At 33.7% G+C, this 19137-nt stretch overlaps 2 protein-coding genes across 2 annotated transcripts; both read right to left on the bottom strand.

Moving 5' to 3' along the window:
• Positions 1 to 2656: 2656 nt before the first annotated feature.
• Positions 2657 to 4154, bottom strand: LOC111371380 (glycine-rich RNA-binding protein 4, mitochondrial). The gene is made up of 5 exons (XM_022993322.1): positions 3997 to 4154; positions 3763 to 3856; positions 3175 to 3243; positions 2991 to 3097; positions 2657 to 2836 (listed from the first exon to the last, which is right to left on the bottom strand). Exons 2-5 carry the CDS (start codon positions 3854 to 3856, stop codon positions 2789 to 2791), a joined length of 318 nt encoding a protein of 105 aa, XP_022849090.1. The 5' UTR covers positions 3997 to 4154; the 3' UTR covers positions 2657 to 2788.
• A 134-nt stretch (positions 4155 to 4288) lies between these two features.
• On the bottom strand, positions 4289 to 17519 carry LOC111371379 (histone H2A-like). The gene is made up of 3 exons (XM_022993321.1): positions 17200 to 17519; positions 16738 to 16968; positions 4289 to 4462 (listed from the first exon to the last, which is right to left on the bottom strand). The coding sequence occupies exons 1-3, from the start codon at positions 17410 to 17412 to the stop codon at positions 4451 to 4453; spliced, it is 456 nt and encodes a 151-aa protein (XP_022849089.1). The 5' UTR covers positions 17413 to 17519; the 3' UTR covers positions 4289 to 4450.
• Positions 17520 to 19137: the final 1618 nt, after the last annotated feature.

The raw sequence follows: 19137 nt of genomic DNA on the forward strand, positions 1-19137 counted from the left end.
AAGTTATTAATAAACTCAATTTAAATCTTTTAAGCTTATTTTAATATTTGAATAGCTTATACCCCGTTTGGCCCCCGTTTTTTATAATGAAAAGTGGTTGAAAAAGATGAAAAAAAATTTCGATTTACGTGTAATATTATTTTATGGAAGATTGTGGGTTGAAAATAGGAGAGAGAAAAATAGAATGTAATTTAATGGGGATCAAACAGGGGCTTAGTTCTTAATTTTAAGTAAAATAGATTAATTTTTCTTTTCTTTCCCCTTAAAAGTAATGGGTTTTGTCCACCGATCCCCTCACAGTCCATAAAAGAAGAGAAACGCCAGCTTAAGACAGACGAAATGTACTCGAATGTTCAAACATTATGCTCATGTTTAGCGTGGATTAAAATCTTAATAAAATTTAAGTTTAGTAGGTTTTGTCCACCGATCCCCTCACAATCCATAAAAGAAGAGAAACGCCAGCTTAAGACAGACAAAATGTGCTAGAATGTTCAACGTTATGCTCATGTTTAGCATGGATTAAAATCTTTAAAAAATTTAAGTTAAGTAATTAATCTTAATTAGAGATGTCAAGGAGTCGAGTCGAGCCAGCTCGAGAGCCGAAACTCGAGACTCTGGCTCGGTTCGGATAAAATGTGCGAGCTTTTTTTCGAGCCCGAGTCGAGTCGAGCCGAGTTTTTGCTCGACCAAAAAAATTAGGCTCGACTCGAGCTTTTGCTCAGGTCTTTTTGAGCGGGGCAGACTCGCCTTTTTCTTTGCTCTTTCTTTTTATTTTTTATTTTTTTCGTTTAAGATGCCTTTTAAGATAGCATTGTGCTGCTTTTTAAAGCAACCAGCTACAGCTGCATTTTAAAAGGCAGCATTTTGCTGCCTCCAAGTTCTTTTTTACATTTTTTTTTAATGGCCCGCGGGTTGATGCGGGCTCGGCTTAAAAGGTAGCATTTTGCTGTCTCCAAGTTCTTCTTTTTTTTTTTTTTTTTTTTTTTTTTTTTTAGTTGTGATTGAGTTAATTTTGTTTATTAGTTATTTTAGATCTTTTAATATGTCTAGTAATAAATTGGCAGAAAATTGAAAAAGAATCTCTAAGTGGTCGACCCAAAATTCCTCTAGAAAAATGTTTAGACCTTGTGTGAAAAAGAATTATTCGAAAAATTATTTTTATAAGTGGTTTTTTTTTTTTTTTTTTTTTTTTTTTTTTTTTTTTTTTTTTTTTTTTTTTTTTTTTTTTTTTTTTTTTTTTTTTAGAATGGCTCACGAGCCGATGCGGGTTGGGCCCGTCTATCCAAATTAGGGCTTGGCCAAAGCTTAGGCTCGGTTCTTCCGAGCCTCGAGCGGGGCCAGCTCGGAATTTTTTCGAGTCGAGCCACGGTCGATCCGAACCGATAAGCTAAATTGTCGTCCCTGATCTTAATCATATATTTCATGAAATTTGCAACGTTTTTCATCAACTTTTATCAAAATTTATTAAAAATATAAGTTTTTTATTTATTACGAAGAGGGACTATATCTAGATCATATTTTGAAAATAAGACACTAATTTCAGTTTCAACCATTACAAATTTACTTTATTTAAAAAATAAATAAATAATCTTATTTACTTGTAAAGAAAACTTAGAAAAGGGCAAAGCAAGCAAGCAAAGTTAATGGTCGAGGCATATGCTTAGAAGATCCTCTCTCCACCAACTCAATTCTCCCACATCTTTTATTGAAGTTAATCATTCACCAATCAACCAGAGTATTCTCTTAATGTCTTTATGGGTCATTCCTCCATTAATTCTCCATCAAATGAATTCAGATACTTCTTCAAAAGGAGCAGCAGCAACGGGAAGGAAGAAAATGGAGGATGATCCAGTTCTTGATCAAATCGGGTCATTGAATTGCTGACCCGATTCGTTCATTCAATTGGGCAACTGAAGATCCTTTGGCAATGCATCAGCACTCAGATGCTGAGCTTCAAGCTTCTTTTATTTTTGTAGGAAGGATTTATTTTTATGTTTTTCTTCATTAGAAATCATACTTTTATAATGTATTCATCTCGGAAAATTGAAATCTTGGATAATCGAAATTAATTTCTTCATGCTACTGTAATTTTGTTGCTTTAGTTTTCTGGTAATATGGCAACATCTAGTTTAATTTCTTCAAGCTGTGATTTTAATACATACTCGAGAATTCCGTCTAGCTGCTAACGAAATTTTACTTGTAAAAGGATTTTTTTTAATAAGTGATTTTTTATTAGTAAATAGTTTATTTAGTTATAAATTATTTTTAAACTTATAAAAGAAATTTTTAATGCTTATTTACTTATAAATAAATTCTTATATTCTAATCAAACTTATTTTTTCTTCATTCATAAAATTGTGAATAAACTATACAGTCTAAATAAGGAATAGGTAAGATTAAAATAATCTTCATAGGTTTTAATACAATGCAGCAAACACACACTTAAAATAACTGCAAGAACATCTATCCGACTTGTTAATCCAAACAAATGCCACTTTTCCAGGATAAACGTCGAAAATTTATATTTTTCACTTCTCAGCTTTTAAGTAATTTAAGAAAATGCAGTTGGCGCTAGCTGCTATGTTTTAAAGGCTTGGAATTGCTTTGAAATTAAAAATGTGTCAAAAAAAAAAAAAAAAAATTACACCATGACAACTAGGAAAGTAAAGCATGTTTCATGAAAAAGGCTAAAGCAACTGAAATAAAATTTCCCAAATATCAACATAATTCCCATATGTAACCTTCAATCACTGAAAGTTAAACTTCTTTGGACCTGAAATCCACGTCTTCACTCTCTATGCGCATATTGGAGACGAATATTTCTACCATCTAGCAACTACAGAAATCACAACATGGATAAGTTGATAAACTTAAATGTTTGATTATAAGTATAAAGGTAACTTTTTTTCTATTAAAAAAAGTAACATATACGAACATAGTCAGTCACAATCAGATAAGTAAATGATGTCTATCAAATTACTTGGGAATACCTGGCCATCCATTTCCTTCAAGGCTTTGCTTGCTGCAGTATCCTCGGCATAACGTACAAATCCATATCCTTTTGATTTGCCACTTACATGGTCACATATAACGTTTACTGCCAAATACATCACATTACTTTCTTGATAAATAATATCACATTTCTAAAATGCAATATAAAAGTCCAATACCTACCTTGAATTACCTCGCCATACTTCTCGAAAGCTTTCTTTAGAACAGGTTCATTGGTATCATAAGAAAGTCCTGAAATTTGTTGCAGATTTATACAATGAAATGCCTACGTTAAAACATTTTCAGAATTGAAAACAGTTGAATAATGGTTTTCATTTTTTCCACAGGCCAAGCCTTTGCTTTTGGGCGTAGGCAGCGCTCTACCATCTATCCCATTGCATTACATCGTTGGATGTTTGAAACGTCCCTTTTGCAGAACTTTTGCTTTCTTCATGTAAAAGAGCTTTCTGAAGCAATTACTTTTGACTAATTCTAAAAGTTATTCTAGTCCAAACAAATCGCTTTAAGAAAATTACACAAAGATGTTCAAAATTTGTACCAAACGAATACTAAGAAATGAGGGAGTTTCAGGCAAAGAGCTTGTTTCTTTTAAGTGGGGCATTTTATCAAACAGATAAGAGAAGCAAACATAAAGAAATAACTCCGCACGATTTTTCATCCAAACGCTTTAAAGATTTAAAACACTAGTTCTTACACAAACTCATACAAATGTGTTTGTGTCTGCCATTCGACATAGAGAAAGAAAGAGACCTCCGACAAACAATTTCGTGGAAGAATGGCGCAACACAAGCCACCTGTAGAGAGGAAATGCAGAGGAGATGCGACGACTACTCGGGAAATACATCTGCATCAATAGTTGCATAGCACAAAAATATTATAATGCACAAATTTGTATATAATCCTCAATTGAAGACTGAGTGGTTTACTAATAACGCAGGACCACCAAACCTTGAATTGTGATCATCCTGTATGGCTGAAACTTACCGTCGAAAACTGATAATTGTGCGAAGAATAGCAACGTTGGATTTTTCCAGTGATTTGGAATAGAAACGTTATTTGTTTTGTAATATTACTTCACCCAACTGCCATTCACGTCGAATGGCACACATGGGGCAAGGCAAAGCAGAATTCACACCTCACTTTCATAGTCGTACTGTCCTTTTTATTTAATTGGCTGACACGTGACCTACCTCCTAAGCAAAGAATAAAAAAAACAGCAATCAAACTAAAATATGTACATCATTAAATTAACCAAAAGAAACACGAGAAAAATTCAAAAACCAAAACAAGGGGTTTCAATTTTAATTCATGGATTCAAAGAAATAGGGCTACAAATTACAACCTTATCTTTTCTCTACAACCCATTTTTTCTAGAAACTCGTTCTAAGGCTAAGCTAGCTACATGGTAAAATATTTTATCAAGTGAATTCATATTGAACTAAGCAGCAGCCTTCTTGGGGGACTNAAATCAAAACAAAAACCTAGATTACAAAATATTGGTTGAAATGATTTTTAAAACACAAAAACATAGATCTGAACAAGAAACGTCACCTCAGCAGCAAGATATTCAAGAACTGCGGCCATGTAAACCGGAGCTCCAGTACCGACCCTCTGAGCATAGCGACCCTTTTTCAAGTAACGTCCAATTCTACCGACCGGAAACTGTAGACCGGCTTTGACGGAACGGGACACAGGCTTCTTCTTTGGGCCGCCGCCCTTCCTTCCTCCAGCACCCTTCTTCACTTTTGTTGCAGCGGACTCCATGAAATTAGGTTAAAATTCAACAATTAAGAATATTTAAAAATTAATTTGGGGGTAAAAATGGGAATCGACGCAGGGATCAGGTGTTCAATCAAAGATGGCGAATGGACAGACGAAGTTTGGTTATATATAGTAGTACTGATATATTGTGCTGCCGCTGGATTTTGGGTTGAAAGGATGGAGTGATGAGTACCGTTGGATTTTAAAGTAATCGATGGCGTAGGATTGTTTGGTCTTAATCCGCGTAACTGAATTGGACCAATGGAAACCGATTTAAGAGTGAATATTTTTGCGCCCAAAATTTTATTTTTTTGAAAATTGCATCTGGTTCTCTTTCCCCGCCCGAAATTTCACGTTGGCCTTTTGAAATGTTTCCAAACAATTTTCGTTGTTTGGGTTTTCTATCGTAGCTTGGTTTATACGTAAAACTTGAAGTGCAATTATATACATGCAATAAACGGAAAGACGACCTCGACAAGGGTTAATTAACTATTATATTGATTTATTTGATAATAAGTTTTAACGGTATTTATTGATATTTCAATTAGGGGCAATTAATTTCTTGCAACTACCATCTATGCTAGATAGTAACTAGGTGGGAAATCCCTAATTAATAGGGGGCCAGTCAGGCAGAGGTGAAGCTAAGAGATTTTAAGCAGATTATTTATAGGAAATAAAGCGCAAATGATCAATAAAAAGCCAAGAGACAATGGAATTTAAAAAGCACTAAAAGCATCACATCCCGCTAACGGAATGGGGTTCTCACTTTGAACCTGGGCCTATTGCAATTTCTAAATTTATTATCTATGTGACATCCTTTTATGGTATCATTTTCCTTTATAATATTGATTTTTATGCATGACCATCCACATTAAGAGCAATATTGTATCATGACATAATCATAGTGATCGCTAGAATTATAAGAAATTCTAACCAGCTAATTTATACTTTAAACTCTTAGACCAAATAGTTTATTTATTCTCTTCAACATGCTTATCACGTGTACAATAAATTCATTTTTACATTAAAGACCTATGCACAATATTCATAAATGAACAGCAATAAGAAGATCTCAATACTTTTGCCTAATCCCATATGAAATTAAACATAAATGACTGCATAAAATATGCCCAAACAGATGAATTTTGATAAATAACTTTGATTCATGATAATATTCATAAAGAACCTCAACAAACATGGAAATATGATTGACCATCGTTTAACCGATCGAAATAAAGAAAATAGATTCACATTATTCTCATTAAGAATAAAACTTTAGCCCTTGTTTGACAATCATTATTTGGGTAAAATAAATTTTGAATAGTGATGTTTTAGATAATTGTGTGGTTAAAAAGTAAAAAAGAAGTTTTGATTTTATATGCAGAATATTTTATTATGTAAACGTGTGATTGAAAATAAATATGTAGAAAAAAGATTTTTGAAATAATGATTGTCAAATTAAGACTTAATTTGATGTTGATCACAATCGTGGACATTTACAAACCCACACCTCAAATTCTTGGCTCAAAAACTAACATTATAGTTGCAAGATCTTCACAAACTAGACATTCATACTAAGCAAATTTAAACAGATTCTTTGTAACCACAATTGACCAACTGGCCGATTCATGCCAACCTTGGGCACAATACCTAATCTCACGAAAAAGAGCTTAGTTTTGACTTTTGAGCTATTCTGAAATTGACCAGACCAGTCTTATAACCAAAATCGACCCAACTCTAATCTATTCGATTTGGGGAGGGTCACCAATTTTTTCTTCTTTTTTTTTTTTTTGGTCAATTTCAATACTAAATTTATCTGTGGCTGAATGATGAGAGAAAAAAAATTGGATCAAAAGAAAATGTCATTTTGGAGTTTTATCAACAATTTGCTTGTGTAGGTGGGAATCTGGTATTTTTTGAATCCTTATGTAAATCTAACCTTAATTAACTAAAGTAGAAAATATTAAATAAGGAATTTACGATAAAATAATATTTGCCACTCATGTACTAAACTTTTCTCTGACTTCCAAATCTAACCTTAATTGGCTAAAGTAAAAAATATTAATATTGTTATAAAACTATAAGATAAAAATTGATGATTGTTTAGTATTATCATGATACATTGATAAGTCTTATTTAATATAAAATATATATTTCTTTTCAATTGTAAATCTCATTTTGTCCCTTTTGCAAATCAATTGGCTTTGGTTCAATCCAATTTTCCTTTTAAATGTGATGGAAGTTGGAAGAATCAAAAGATTGTTAAAAAAAATCATTGATTAACATCATAATACCCAAAATTTCCTCGAAAACCACTCTTTTAGTTCAATCTCTAACTCTAACAAAGATTGAATAAATCAATGTGAGTATAAATCCCACCCCGATCAAATTCGAAAATACAATATGGACACGTCATACTACTTGTAACAACAATGTTGACCTTTTATGTAGAATTCTAAGTCTTAATAAACAAATCTCTTCAAACTTCAAAAACTTGGATTTATACATCTAATTTAAAAATAATGAGAGAAAAGAATTGACTGTATACAAAGATCCACACATAAGTTAATAGACTGTGCCCCTTATTTGAAGAACAAGGCATGGGAGAAGAGCTTTTCGCCAACAAGGTCTCCATTGATTTTGGGGGACACCAAGGAGGACAGAGAGGTATTTGCCATAGGTTACCTTTTCCATGCCGAGACATTATAATAAGATCCATTAGGAGCTCTAGTTCATAAAATATGCTAGAAATTGAGAATTGAAAGCAATAGAAAAGTAAATACAAGAGAAAGTAGGTATTGAGAACCGATCTCTCTGATCCAATTCAGTTCTAATATGTTTCCAAATACTTTATACATCCTTACTTTTATAACTTTAATATTAACTATCCTATCCTCCAAAACCTCACAACCACCTCATCTCCAAAAGTATATATATTGTTGATATTACAAAACTTTGCTTTCAGGAATCCTGAAGATAAAATTAAAGGGCGAGATTGGAAACTCGCGTTAGTTAAAATCCAATATATGGCATCTTCATCACTATTCTTTCTTTTTTCTTACCTTCAGTAGTTGTAGAACGATTGCTTTTCTTGGGACTATTTGCAGAATCCTCAAATACCTTCGCATCTGGTGAATTTGGTGCTAAATGCTATAGACCTAAATAATCACATATATTTTAATTAATTAGTCCGTCATCATTTATACATATATACCGCCTAAGTGTAAGTGAAATTCATGTGTGTACTTAGCAGATTGCTATATTAGTCGGTGCATGACATTGAGTCAGGAGACCTAATGCAAGTGTTGCATTAATTTTGAGGCCGAGGCTCAAGTCATTTCTATCCTTAACCAAGATGCATATGCATTTAGGGCTTGTAAAATTAGAAATGCAGAGAATGTTGAATACTGATTCACCTTACAATTTACATTGCTTAAGCATTAGGAAATATATATTACAAAGGACTGTACAAAGAATATTCTAGAGTGTACAACCGTAAGTTATGGAGTATGTTAGGAATCTATTTATAACATAAATTAGTGGCAATATTCTAATGAAACAAAAGGTAAGAAGACAAGGATGAGCAGCTGGTGATTGTGAGATTAGTTGTTAATTGAGTTGGAGGCTAATGTGTATGTTAATTTTTGACACCCCCCTTTAAGTTGGACGGTACTGAAGTAACTCCAAGCTTGTCCTGTAAGAAAAGAAATCTTGAGTGAGTGAGACCTTTAGTCAATAAGTTTGCAATTTGATCAAAAGGAGGCACATATCACTTCCAGTTCCTTTCCAATAAAATTATCTATGATCAAATGAATGTCCAATTCAATGTGCTTTGTTTTTGGAATGGTATACCAGATTTGCTGCTAAAGCACCTGCACCCATATTATCACACCATAATATTGGAGTTGACACTTGTGGTAGTTCAAGTTCTTTGAATACGACTGAATCCAAGCAATTTCTAAAGCTGTTGATGCAAGAGCTCTGTACTCGATCTGGAAACTACATGTTTCTTTGATGACTATTGGGTTATCTGCTAAATAAATGAAATAGCCTGTTGTTGATCCCTTGTCATCTATGCAAGAGGCCCAACCTACATCTAAGTATCTAATCAGGTTTAATCTGTCACTTCTTTGTATCCATAGTCCTTGATTCATTGTTTCTTTAAGGTATCTCAACACCATCTTCAATGCCTGGCAATGTGTGGATGTTGGTGATTGCAAACATTGGCTTAGCTAAACAAAAGTGATATCAGGCCTAATGTGTGTGAGGTATTGTAGTCCTCCTATTACACTTCTGTAATTTGAGGGATTCTTCAACACTTGTCCATCAATTTTTAACATGGTTTTGCCGACAAGAATTGGAGTAGGACAAGACTTCAAATTTCATAAGCAGCTTAATAATGTATCTTGTTTAAGTAAGGTGAAGTCCTGAATCATGCCACACTACTTCAACTCCAAGGAAGTGATGAAGTTGTCCCATATCTTTCAGAGGAAATTTTTTGTTCAATTCATTTATGAATCCTTGTAACAGCTTGACATCATTTCTTGTCACAACAATATCGTTAACATAAATAAGTGCAAAAATAATCTATCTTTCCTTCTTGAAGTAAAATAATGATGTATCTGCTATTGATTGTTTGAACTTTTAGCTTAATAGAGTTGTTTTCAACTTATCATACCAGGAAAATCCAGTTGATACAACCATTCTTTAAGCTTCCATTGCAGCATTACTTTCCTTGTTAGCTTGTCCTTAACAAAACAATAATTAGAATGAAATTCCATATAAATTTGATTGTTAAATGTTAACCGTGAAACACTTATAAGACTTTTCTTAATCTCAGAAACATGAAGCAGTTTATTTAATATAAGTGTTTTATCATTTAAGGTTGGGATGTGAGTTATACCAAAGTATGAAATTTGCAACTTATTTTCATTTCCAACAATGATTTTCTCCTTACCAGTGTATTCATTGACTGAATTAATATTTTCCTTTTCAGCAGTGATGTGCTTACTGATAAGTGCATTTTATGCACTTATTTGGACTACATAATTAGGTTTTTATGCCGTCAAATTATCAATTTTTACCAAACTTGTATTAATTTTCTTTTATTTTTAGTTATGGACCCGTTTTGAAGCAATTGAAAAAGAAAATAATCAATTGGCTATTACATTGAGTTTGTGGACAAAATCTTGTGGAATAAAAGATGGAGGATCAAAATTGAGGAGAAAATGAAGAGAAGGACTAACTTGCATTACATGAAAGAATTGAGTACTCAAAACTTATTGGACATGGGCTTCTAATTTGTATATAGAATAAGGGCTTTATTGTTGAGGTATATGTACACTTGCAGCCGAGAAAAGCCGAAGGGAGTAGAAAAATTCATAAACACATAGATAGAAAAAGGCGAGGAGGAGGATGTCGTGGGAGAGAATTGAAATCCCTTCTGGGGATTAAATATACAGCAAGCCGAGGCTGGTGGGCGGAAGAAAACATAATATATAGATAGGGAGAAAATCGGCAGCTTTGGGGGAATTAAAAGGAACAGAAAGCAAGCTGGTTTTGGACTCTTTAATTGGCAAATTTAGTGGCAGAAAAAAAAAGAGTATCACTGGGGCTGAATTGAGTATATTCCACGACAGAAAGTCGGCTACAGCTTGGGGTCAAATTGGAATTAAAGAGACATTGGACGGTTGCACTTAAATATATATACACAGAGCCGGACCTGGGAATTGAGTGCTGAATTACTAAAATAAATCAGCTGTTGGGAATTAATTGGTGGGCTCAAATCTGATTTTTATACATATATAATTCCCACAGGAAGCAGGCTGCTTGGGGAGACATTGGACGGTTGGAATTAAGGAACGCACATACAGAGGCAGACGACATCACGCAGAAAAGAGGAAAAAGACGACAGATCTATATATTGAAAGATTAATCACGTTTCATCAATTATTGGTGATGTCGTTCGACTTTTATTTATTTAATTCTACCGTTATGTTAGGCTAGATCTTTTCGTGCTAGGATTTGCGATGAACCTTATATTATGAACCCTTAATCTTAAATTTTATTTATTTGAAGTTAAAACGTGTTTTTAATTATTGAATAATTGGCATGGATTTTATTTTCTCTACAATTATAGGCGCAATATTTGTATAAGATTTGTGGCTTGTTTTACTCTCGAGAGATAGAAAATAAGTTAGACATTATGTTAATTGTCGTAAAGTCCGATAGGGGATAGAAATATACCGCTATACTTTACGTGATCTTTAAGTATTCATAAATCTTTACTGCATTTTTATATGTTCGCATCCGTCATAGAAATATAGTCGGATTGCATGTGAAAATAGGTTTAATTCTACTCGAGAGAGTTAAACAAATTAGGAATATTGGTCTTCATAATTGAATCGTGTTGTCAATTTTATAAAATTCGGATTAAAGGGGATTCGGGATCCTAGTACGCATTTCGTTATCATATTTTTATAAACTTGCATTTAGTTATAATCACGCATTTAATTTAGTTAATTTAGGCTTTATATTTATAAGTAAGTTATTAAATTATAATTTAGTTAGCGAAAATATCAAAAATTTCTATTGTTTCGATTAAGGCGTGGATAATTTAAATTTAAACTAATACAATCTCTGTGGGACGACACTTGGACTCAAAAGGTCCACTTTATTACTTGAACGCGACCCGTGCACTTGCGATGTAGGATTTTAGCGAACACTTATTAGTGCTGTATCAGCAAACCAAGCTGGAGCATTCACAATGCTGGTAGATGCTATAATCGTTGTTGGTGAAGGGCTATAGTTGATCCTCTGGTTTGGCGGTGTTCTAGTGTATCTCTCATCATATCGAAAATTGCAATTATTAGCCTTATGTCCAACCTTGCCACACACTTGACATATAGGTCTGTCACCAACATTAAAATTTCCACCTCTATTTCCGCCTCCTCATCCACTTCTAAAATTCTTGTAACTTGAAAGTCGTCCACCAATGCCTACCTGTAGATCTGATGTGATGATGATTGGGGCTTGATCTTTGAGAAAAATTTGCTGATGTTTGATCAATGTTGATCCCTACTAATTCATTCCTGACTGTGTTGAGATGTTCAAGTCTGGTTTCGAAGGTCATAAGTGTTGACTACAGTTCTCCCCAAGAGATGTGATCTCTGCTGTTAATTTGAACAACAATTGGTGTATATTCTTCATCTTAGCCAGCCAAGACCTAAGTAACCAGGTCAGAGTGAGGAATAGCTTTGCCAACAGTTTTAAAGTTATCTACAAACAGCTTCACTTTGTTCAAACATTGATCAATGCTTATGGTTCCTTTCCTTGATTTCTGAAACTCACCAGTAAGAAAGGTGATCCTGGACTTGTTTGTAGTCCTGGGCAAAAAAAATCGACCAAACCAATCAAACCGAATTGGTTTGGTTCGAGTTGGTTTGACGCAGATAATTGATTTGATTTGGTTTTCTTTTAAACAAAATTGCGATGGGTCGGTTCAGTCATGGTTTGAAGTCTCAAACCGTTTGTTAACCGAACCAACATAATCCACTTATGTGTTCACCTTTTTTTTTAGTTTAAGGAAAAATAAAAATCAAAAGATAAATTCTAATCACATAACTATATCTTGATTCCCTCTAATCTATGATATTACTGGTAACTAATAGCACAGACAATTTTCTTTCACAAGCTTATTATGTTATACTTAGCACTTTGTTCCTTATTCAGGCGGTCAAATTACATAATACATACAAAAAAAATAATTAGGTTTTCTGCTGATCCTTCTATATTAACCTGATTTTATTTGTTAATCAATAATTCTTATAATATAAAACTATTTGATTATTTTTGTTATTGTAATTTAAGTGTGCCTAAACTCAAATAATTTCTTTTAAAAAAATTTAATTTAGACTAAAAGTCCAAACCAATTAACCAAATCAATTTGGTTTGGTTCGATCTAAAAGTTAGAGTGGATTGGTTTGGCTTGAAATTTGACCAACCGACTAATTTAGTTTTGATTTTGGGTTGGAACCGAAACCGACCCAAAGCAAATCGCGCCCAAGCCTATTTGTTTTGAACTCCATAACTCTCTTTTATAGCAGTCCACAGTTCATTGGAGTTGGTGGCACCCATGACTCTCATAGCTATATCAGGAGTCATTGAAGAGTAGAGCCATCCCATTAGCAATTGGTTTGTTGACATCCATTTATTCAAGATTTTTGGTCATTTCAACACTGGTTCCAGCTTCACCAGTAACTTGAGTGCCAATAAATTCTTGAGGGCACACCTTTGTCCCCAGAATATAGTCTTTAAGATTGTGTCCACGAATGATAGACAGAATCATATTTTGCCATAGTAGAAAATTGTTCTTATCAAGCTTGACCGACGCTACTTGGGTCAGATTCACACCAAAGGGTGAGAGATGGTTGCTTCTCTACATGTAGCAACAATATTGATTGAGATTGATACAGGAGTAGAGATGGGGTCAGTGCTTTGTGGTGCATTATCGGCGTTGGCCATGAATTTGCTCTGATACCAAGTTAGAAATTCAGATAATGTTGAATACTGATTCACCTTAAAACTTACATTGCTTCAGCATCAATAAATATATATTACAAAGGAGTGTACAAAGAATATTATAGAGTGTACAGCTGCGAATTAGTTCCTTAAACTATGGAGTATGCTAGGAATCTATTTATAACAGAGATCAGTGGCAGTATTCTGGTGAAACAGGAGGTAAGATAGCAAGGATAAGTAGCTGGTGTTTTGAGATTAGTTGTCAATTGAGCTGGAGGCTGAAGTGTATGTTAATCCTTGACATGTACGAAGGACTTGTTTTAGGCTGGTGCAACAGTCGAGCGTGGGCGCTTTAACATCACCTCCAGCATAGGAAGACATGTAGCTAGACCTACTGATTGATTTGCACGTAGTTCTCAATATTTGGCTAAATCCGATCTTGCAAAACCTAACAAAATGAAGACCAAAATGCATGTATACTTTGCCTTCATTTTTCAATGTAGATAGAGAGAGAGAATGAGAGAGATCCTCCATGCCTTTATATGCTTTTTTTGAGACAACAGCACTCAGATGCTGAGCTTCAAGCTTCTTTTATTTTTGTTGGAGGGATTTATTTTTATGTTTTTCTTCTTTAGAAATCATACTTTTATAATGTATTCATCTCGGAAAATGAAAATCTTGGATAATTGAATTTAATTTCTTCATGCTACTGTAATTTTGTTTTTGAAGTTTTCTGGTAATATGGCGACATCGAGTTTAATTTCTTCATGCTGTGATTTTAATACGTATCTCAAGAATTCTGTCTAGCTGCTAATGAAATTTTACTTGTAATAGAATGTTTTTCAATAAGTGATTTTTTATCAGTAAATAGTTTATTTAGTTATAAATTATTTTTAAACTTATAAAATAATTTTTTAATGCTTATTTACTTATAAATAAATTCTTATATTTTAATCAAACTTATTTTTTCTTCGTTCATAAAATTGTGAATAAACTATACGGTCTAAAATTCAACTCATATATTAATTTATTTAAGGCGCTAATTGTATCAAAGATCAAATAAGGAATAGGTAAGATTAAAATAATCTTTATAGGTTTTAATACAATACACCAAACATACACTTAAAATAACTGCAAGAACATCTATCCGACTTGTTAATCCAAACAAATGCCACTTTTCCAGGATAAACGTCGAAAATTTATATTTTTCACTTCTCAGCTTTTAAGTAATTTAAGAAAATGCAGTTGGCGCTAGCTGCTATGTTTTAAAGGCTTGGAATTGCTTTGAAATTAAAAATGTGTAAAAAAAAAAAACACCATGACAACTAGGAAAGTAAAGCATGTTTCATGAAAAAGGCTAAAGCAACTGAAATAAAATTTCCCAAATATCAACATAATTCCCATATGTAACATTCAATCACTGAAAGTTAAACTTCTTTGGACCTAAAATCCACGTCTTCACTCTCTGTGCGCATATTGGAGAAGAATATTTCTATCCTTTAGCAACTGCAGAAAGCACAACATAGATAAGTTGATAAGCTTAAATGTTTGATTATAAGTATATAGGAAACTTTTTTTATATAAAAAAAAGTAACATATATGAACATAGTCAATTTCAGTCAGATAAGTAAATGATGTCTATCAAATTACTTGGGAATACCTGGCCATCCATTTCCTTCAAGGCTTTGCTTGCTGCTCGGCATAACGTACAAATCCATATCCTTTTGATTTGCCACTTACATGGTCACATATAACGTTTACTGCCAAATACATCACATTACTTTCTTGATAAATAATATCACATTTCTAAAATGCAATATAAAAGTCCAATACCTACCTTGAATTACCTCGCCATACTTCTCGAAAGCTTTCTTTAGAACAGGTTCATTGGTATCATAAGAAAGTCCTGAAATTTGTTGCAGATTTATACAATGAAATGCCTACGTTAAAACATTTTCAGAATTGAAAACAGTTGAATAATGGTTTTCATTTTTTCCACAGGCCAAGCCCTGGCTTTTGAGCGTAGGCAGCCCTCTACCATCTATCCCATTGCATTCCATCGTTGGATGTTTGGAAGGTCCGTTTTGCAGAACTTTGGCTTTCTTCATGTAAAAGAGCTTCCTGAAGCAATTATTTAGGATTAATTTTCTCTAAAAGTTATTCTAGTCCAGACAAAGCACTTTAAGAAAACTACTCAAACATGTTCAAAATTTGTACCAAACGAATACTAAGGAATGAGGGAGTATCAGGCAAAGAGCTTCTTTCAAGTGGGGCATTATATCGAACAGACAAGAGAAGCAAACTTAAAGGAATGACTGCACGATGTTTCCTCCAAACGGTTTAAAGATTTAAAACACTAGTGCTTGCACATGCTCATACAAATGTCTTTATGTGTCTGTGATTCGACATAGAGAAAGAAAGAGAGACCTCCGACAAACAATTTTGTGGAAGAGTGGCGCAACACAAGCCACCTGTAGAGAGGAAATGCAGAGGAGATGCGACGACTACTCGGGAAATACATCTGCATCAATAGTTGCATAGCACAAAAATATTATAATGCACAAATTTGTAAATAATCCTCAATTGAAGACTGAGTGGTTTACTATGACCCTTACTAATAACCCAGGATCACCAAACCTTGAATTCTGATCATCCTGTATGGCCGAAACTTCCCATCGAAAACTGATAATTGTACAAAGAATGGCAATGGTGGACTTTTCCAGTGATTTGAAAGAGACGTTATTTGTTTTGTTATATTACTTCACCCAACTGCCCATTCATCTCAAATGGCACAAAGTGGAAAATTCATACCTCACTTTAATAGTCTTCCTCTCCTTTTTATTTAATGACTACATGACTACAAACCTTGATACATCAGTTAACACATTACACGCACATGAAGAGCTTGACATTATTTTATTCGCCCAGGAGTCACACCTCAATTGTAAGAAATGTGTCAAACAATATGTCAAAGTATATGGTCATTTAACTTAATTCTTATTTATTGGCTGCACTGACCTACCTTCTATGCGAACCATAACAAAAAACAGCAATCAAACTATAATGTGTACATCATTAAGAGCCTGTTTGGGATTAATTTTGAGAATTGATTTTTTGACCATTAGGAGAAAAGTGAAATCCACCTGTGAGAGAAGAAGTCAAATATAACAGCTGAAATAATAAAATAACAGTAAAAAAATCAATTTTTTGGGTGAAAAAATCAGGCCCAAACAAGCCCTAAATTAACCAAAGAAACACGAGAAAAAATTAAAAAACCAAAACAAGGGGTTTCAATTTTAATTCATGGATTCAAAGAAATAGAACAACATATTACAACCTTATCTTTCTCTACAACCCATTTTTTCTAGAAACTCGTTCTAAGGCTAAGCTAACTACATGGTAAAATATTTTATCAGGTGAATTCATATTGAACTAAGCAGCAGCCTTCTTGGGAGACTTGGTAGCCTTTGAGGGTGATTTTGGTTCCTTATCTGCACCAGTCTTCTTTGGCAACAATACTGGGTTAATGTTCGGAATCACTCCACCATGAGCAATGGTCACTCCTTGCAGCAATTTCCCAAGCTCTTCATCATTCCTCACAGCCAATAACACATGCCTCGGGATAATTCTGTTCTTCTTGTTGTCCCGTGCTGCATTTCCAGCCAACTCCAAAACCTAGAACAAATATTCAAATTCTGAATGATCAATACTTGGGATCAAACAAGATCGCAATTGAATTCTTTATCAGGTTATATATCAAATATACATATAGCTAATCGTGTGTTTTCTACATTAATCCAGAGGAATACATAAATATCAAAAATCAAAACAAAAACCTAGATTACAAAATATTGGTTGAAATGATTTTTAAAACACAAAAACATAGATCTGAACTAGAAACGTCACCTCAGCAGCAAGATATTCAAGAACTGCGGCCATGTAAACTGGGGCTCCAGTACCAACCCTCTGGGCATAGCGACCCTTTTTCAAGTAACGTCCAATTCTACCTACCGGAAACTGTAGACCGGCTTTGACAGAACGGGACACAGGCTTCTTCTTCGGGCCGCCGCCCTTCCTTCCTCCAGCACCCTTCTTCACTTTTGTTGCAGCGGACTCCATGAAATTAGGTTAAAATTCAACAATTAAGAATATTTAAAAATGAATTTGGGGGCAAAAATGGGAATCGGCGAAGGGATCAGGTGTTCAATCGAAGATGGCGAATGGACAGACGAAGTTTGGTTATGTGGTACTGATATATTGTGCTGCTGCTGGATTTTGGGTTGAAAGGATGGAGTGATGAGTACCGTTGGATTTTAATGTAATCGATGGCGTAGGATTGTTTGGTCTTAATCCGCGTAACTGAATTGGACCAATGGAAACCGATTTAAGAGTGAATATTTTTGTGCCCAAATTTTTATTTTTTTGAAAAATGCATTTGGTTCTCTTTCCCCGCCCGAAATTTCACGTTGGCCCTTTGATATGTTTCCAAACAATTTTCGTTATTTGGGTTTTCTATCGTAGCCTAGTTTATACGTAAAACTTGAAGTGTAATTATTTACATGCAATAAACGGAAAGACGACCTCGATAGGGGTTTAATTAACTATTTTATTGCTTTAATTGATAATAAGTTTTAACGGTATTTATTGATATCTCAATTAGGGACAATTAATTTCTTGTAGCTACCATCCATGCTAGATAGTAACTGGGTGGGAAATCTCTAATTAATTGAGGGCCAGTCGGGCAGAGGTGGAGCTAAGAGATTTTAACCTGATTATTTGAAGGAAAAAGGGGCAAATGATCAATAAAAAGCAAAGAGACAACGGAATTTAAAAAGGCACTAAAAGCATCACATCCCTCTGAGGGAATGGGGTTCTCGCTTTGAACCTGGCCCTATTGCAATTTCTAAAGTTATTATCTATGTGACATCTTTTTATTGTATCATTTTCCTTTTTAATATTGATTTTTATGCATGACCATCCACATTAAGAGCAATATTATATCATGACATAATCATAGTGATCGCTAGAATTATAAGAAATTCTAACCAGCCAATTTATAATTTAAACTCTTAGACGAGATAGTTTGTTTGTTCTCTTCAACATGCTTATCACGTGTACAATAAATTCATTTTTACATTGAAAACCTGAAATATGCACAATATTCATAAATGAACAGCAATAAGAAGATCTCAATACTTTTGCCTAATCCCATATGAAATTGAACATAAATTACCACATAAAGTATGTCCAAGCAAATGAATTTTGATAAATAAATTTGATTCGTTAGTAAACAAGGGTGATAATATTCACTAAGAATCTGAACGAACACGAAAATATGATTGACTATCGCCTAAACGATCGAAATAAAGAAAATAGATTCACATTATTCTCATTAAGAATAAAACTTTAGCCCTTGTTTGACAATCATTATTTGGGTAAAATGAAATTTGAATAGTGATGCTTTAGATAATTGCGTGGTTAAAAAGTAAAGAAGAAGATTTGAAAATAAATATGTAGAAAAAAGATTTTTGAAATAATGATTGTCAAATAGGGACTTAATTTGATGTTGATCACAATCGTGGACATTTACAAAACTACACCTCAAATTCTTGGCTCAAAAACTAACATTATAGTTGCAAGATCTTCCACAAACTAAACATTCATACTGATCAAATTGAAACAGATTCTCTGTAACCACAATTGAGCAACTAGCCTGTTCGGGCCGACCTTGGGCACAATACCTACACTCGCGAAGAAGAGGTTAGTTTTGACTTTTGAGCTTTTCTGAAATTGACCCGACCAATCTTATAACCAAAATCGACCCAACCCAAATCTATTCGATTT

The sequence above is a fragment of the Olea europaea genome, chromosome 22 (assembly GCF_002742605.1).
Source record: "Olea europaea var. sylvestris chromosome 22, O_europaea_v1, whole genome shotgun sequence".
Classification (NCBI taxonomy): domain Eukaryota; kingdom Viridiplantae; phylum Streptophyta; class Magnoliopsida; order Lamiales; family Oleaceae; genus Olea; species Olea europaea.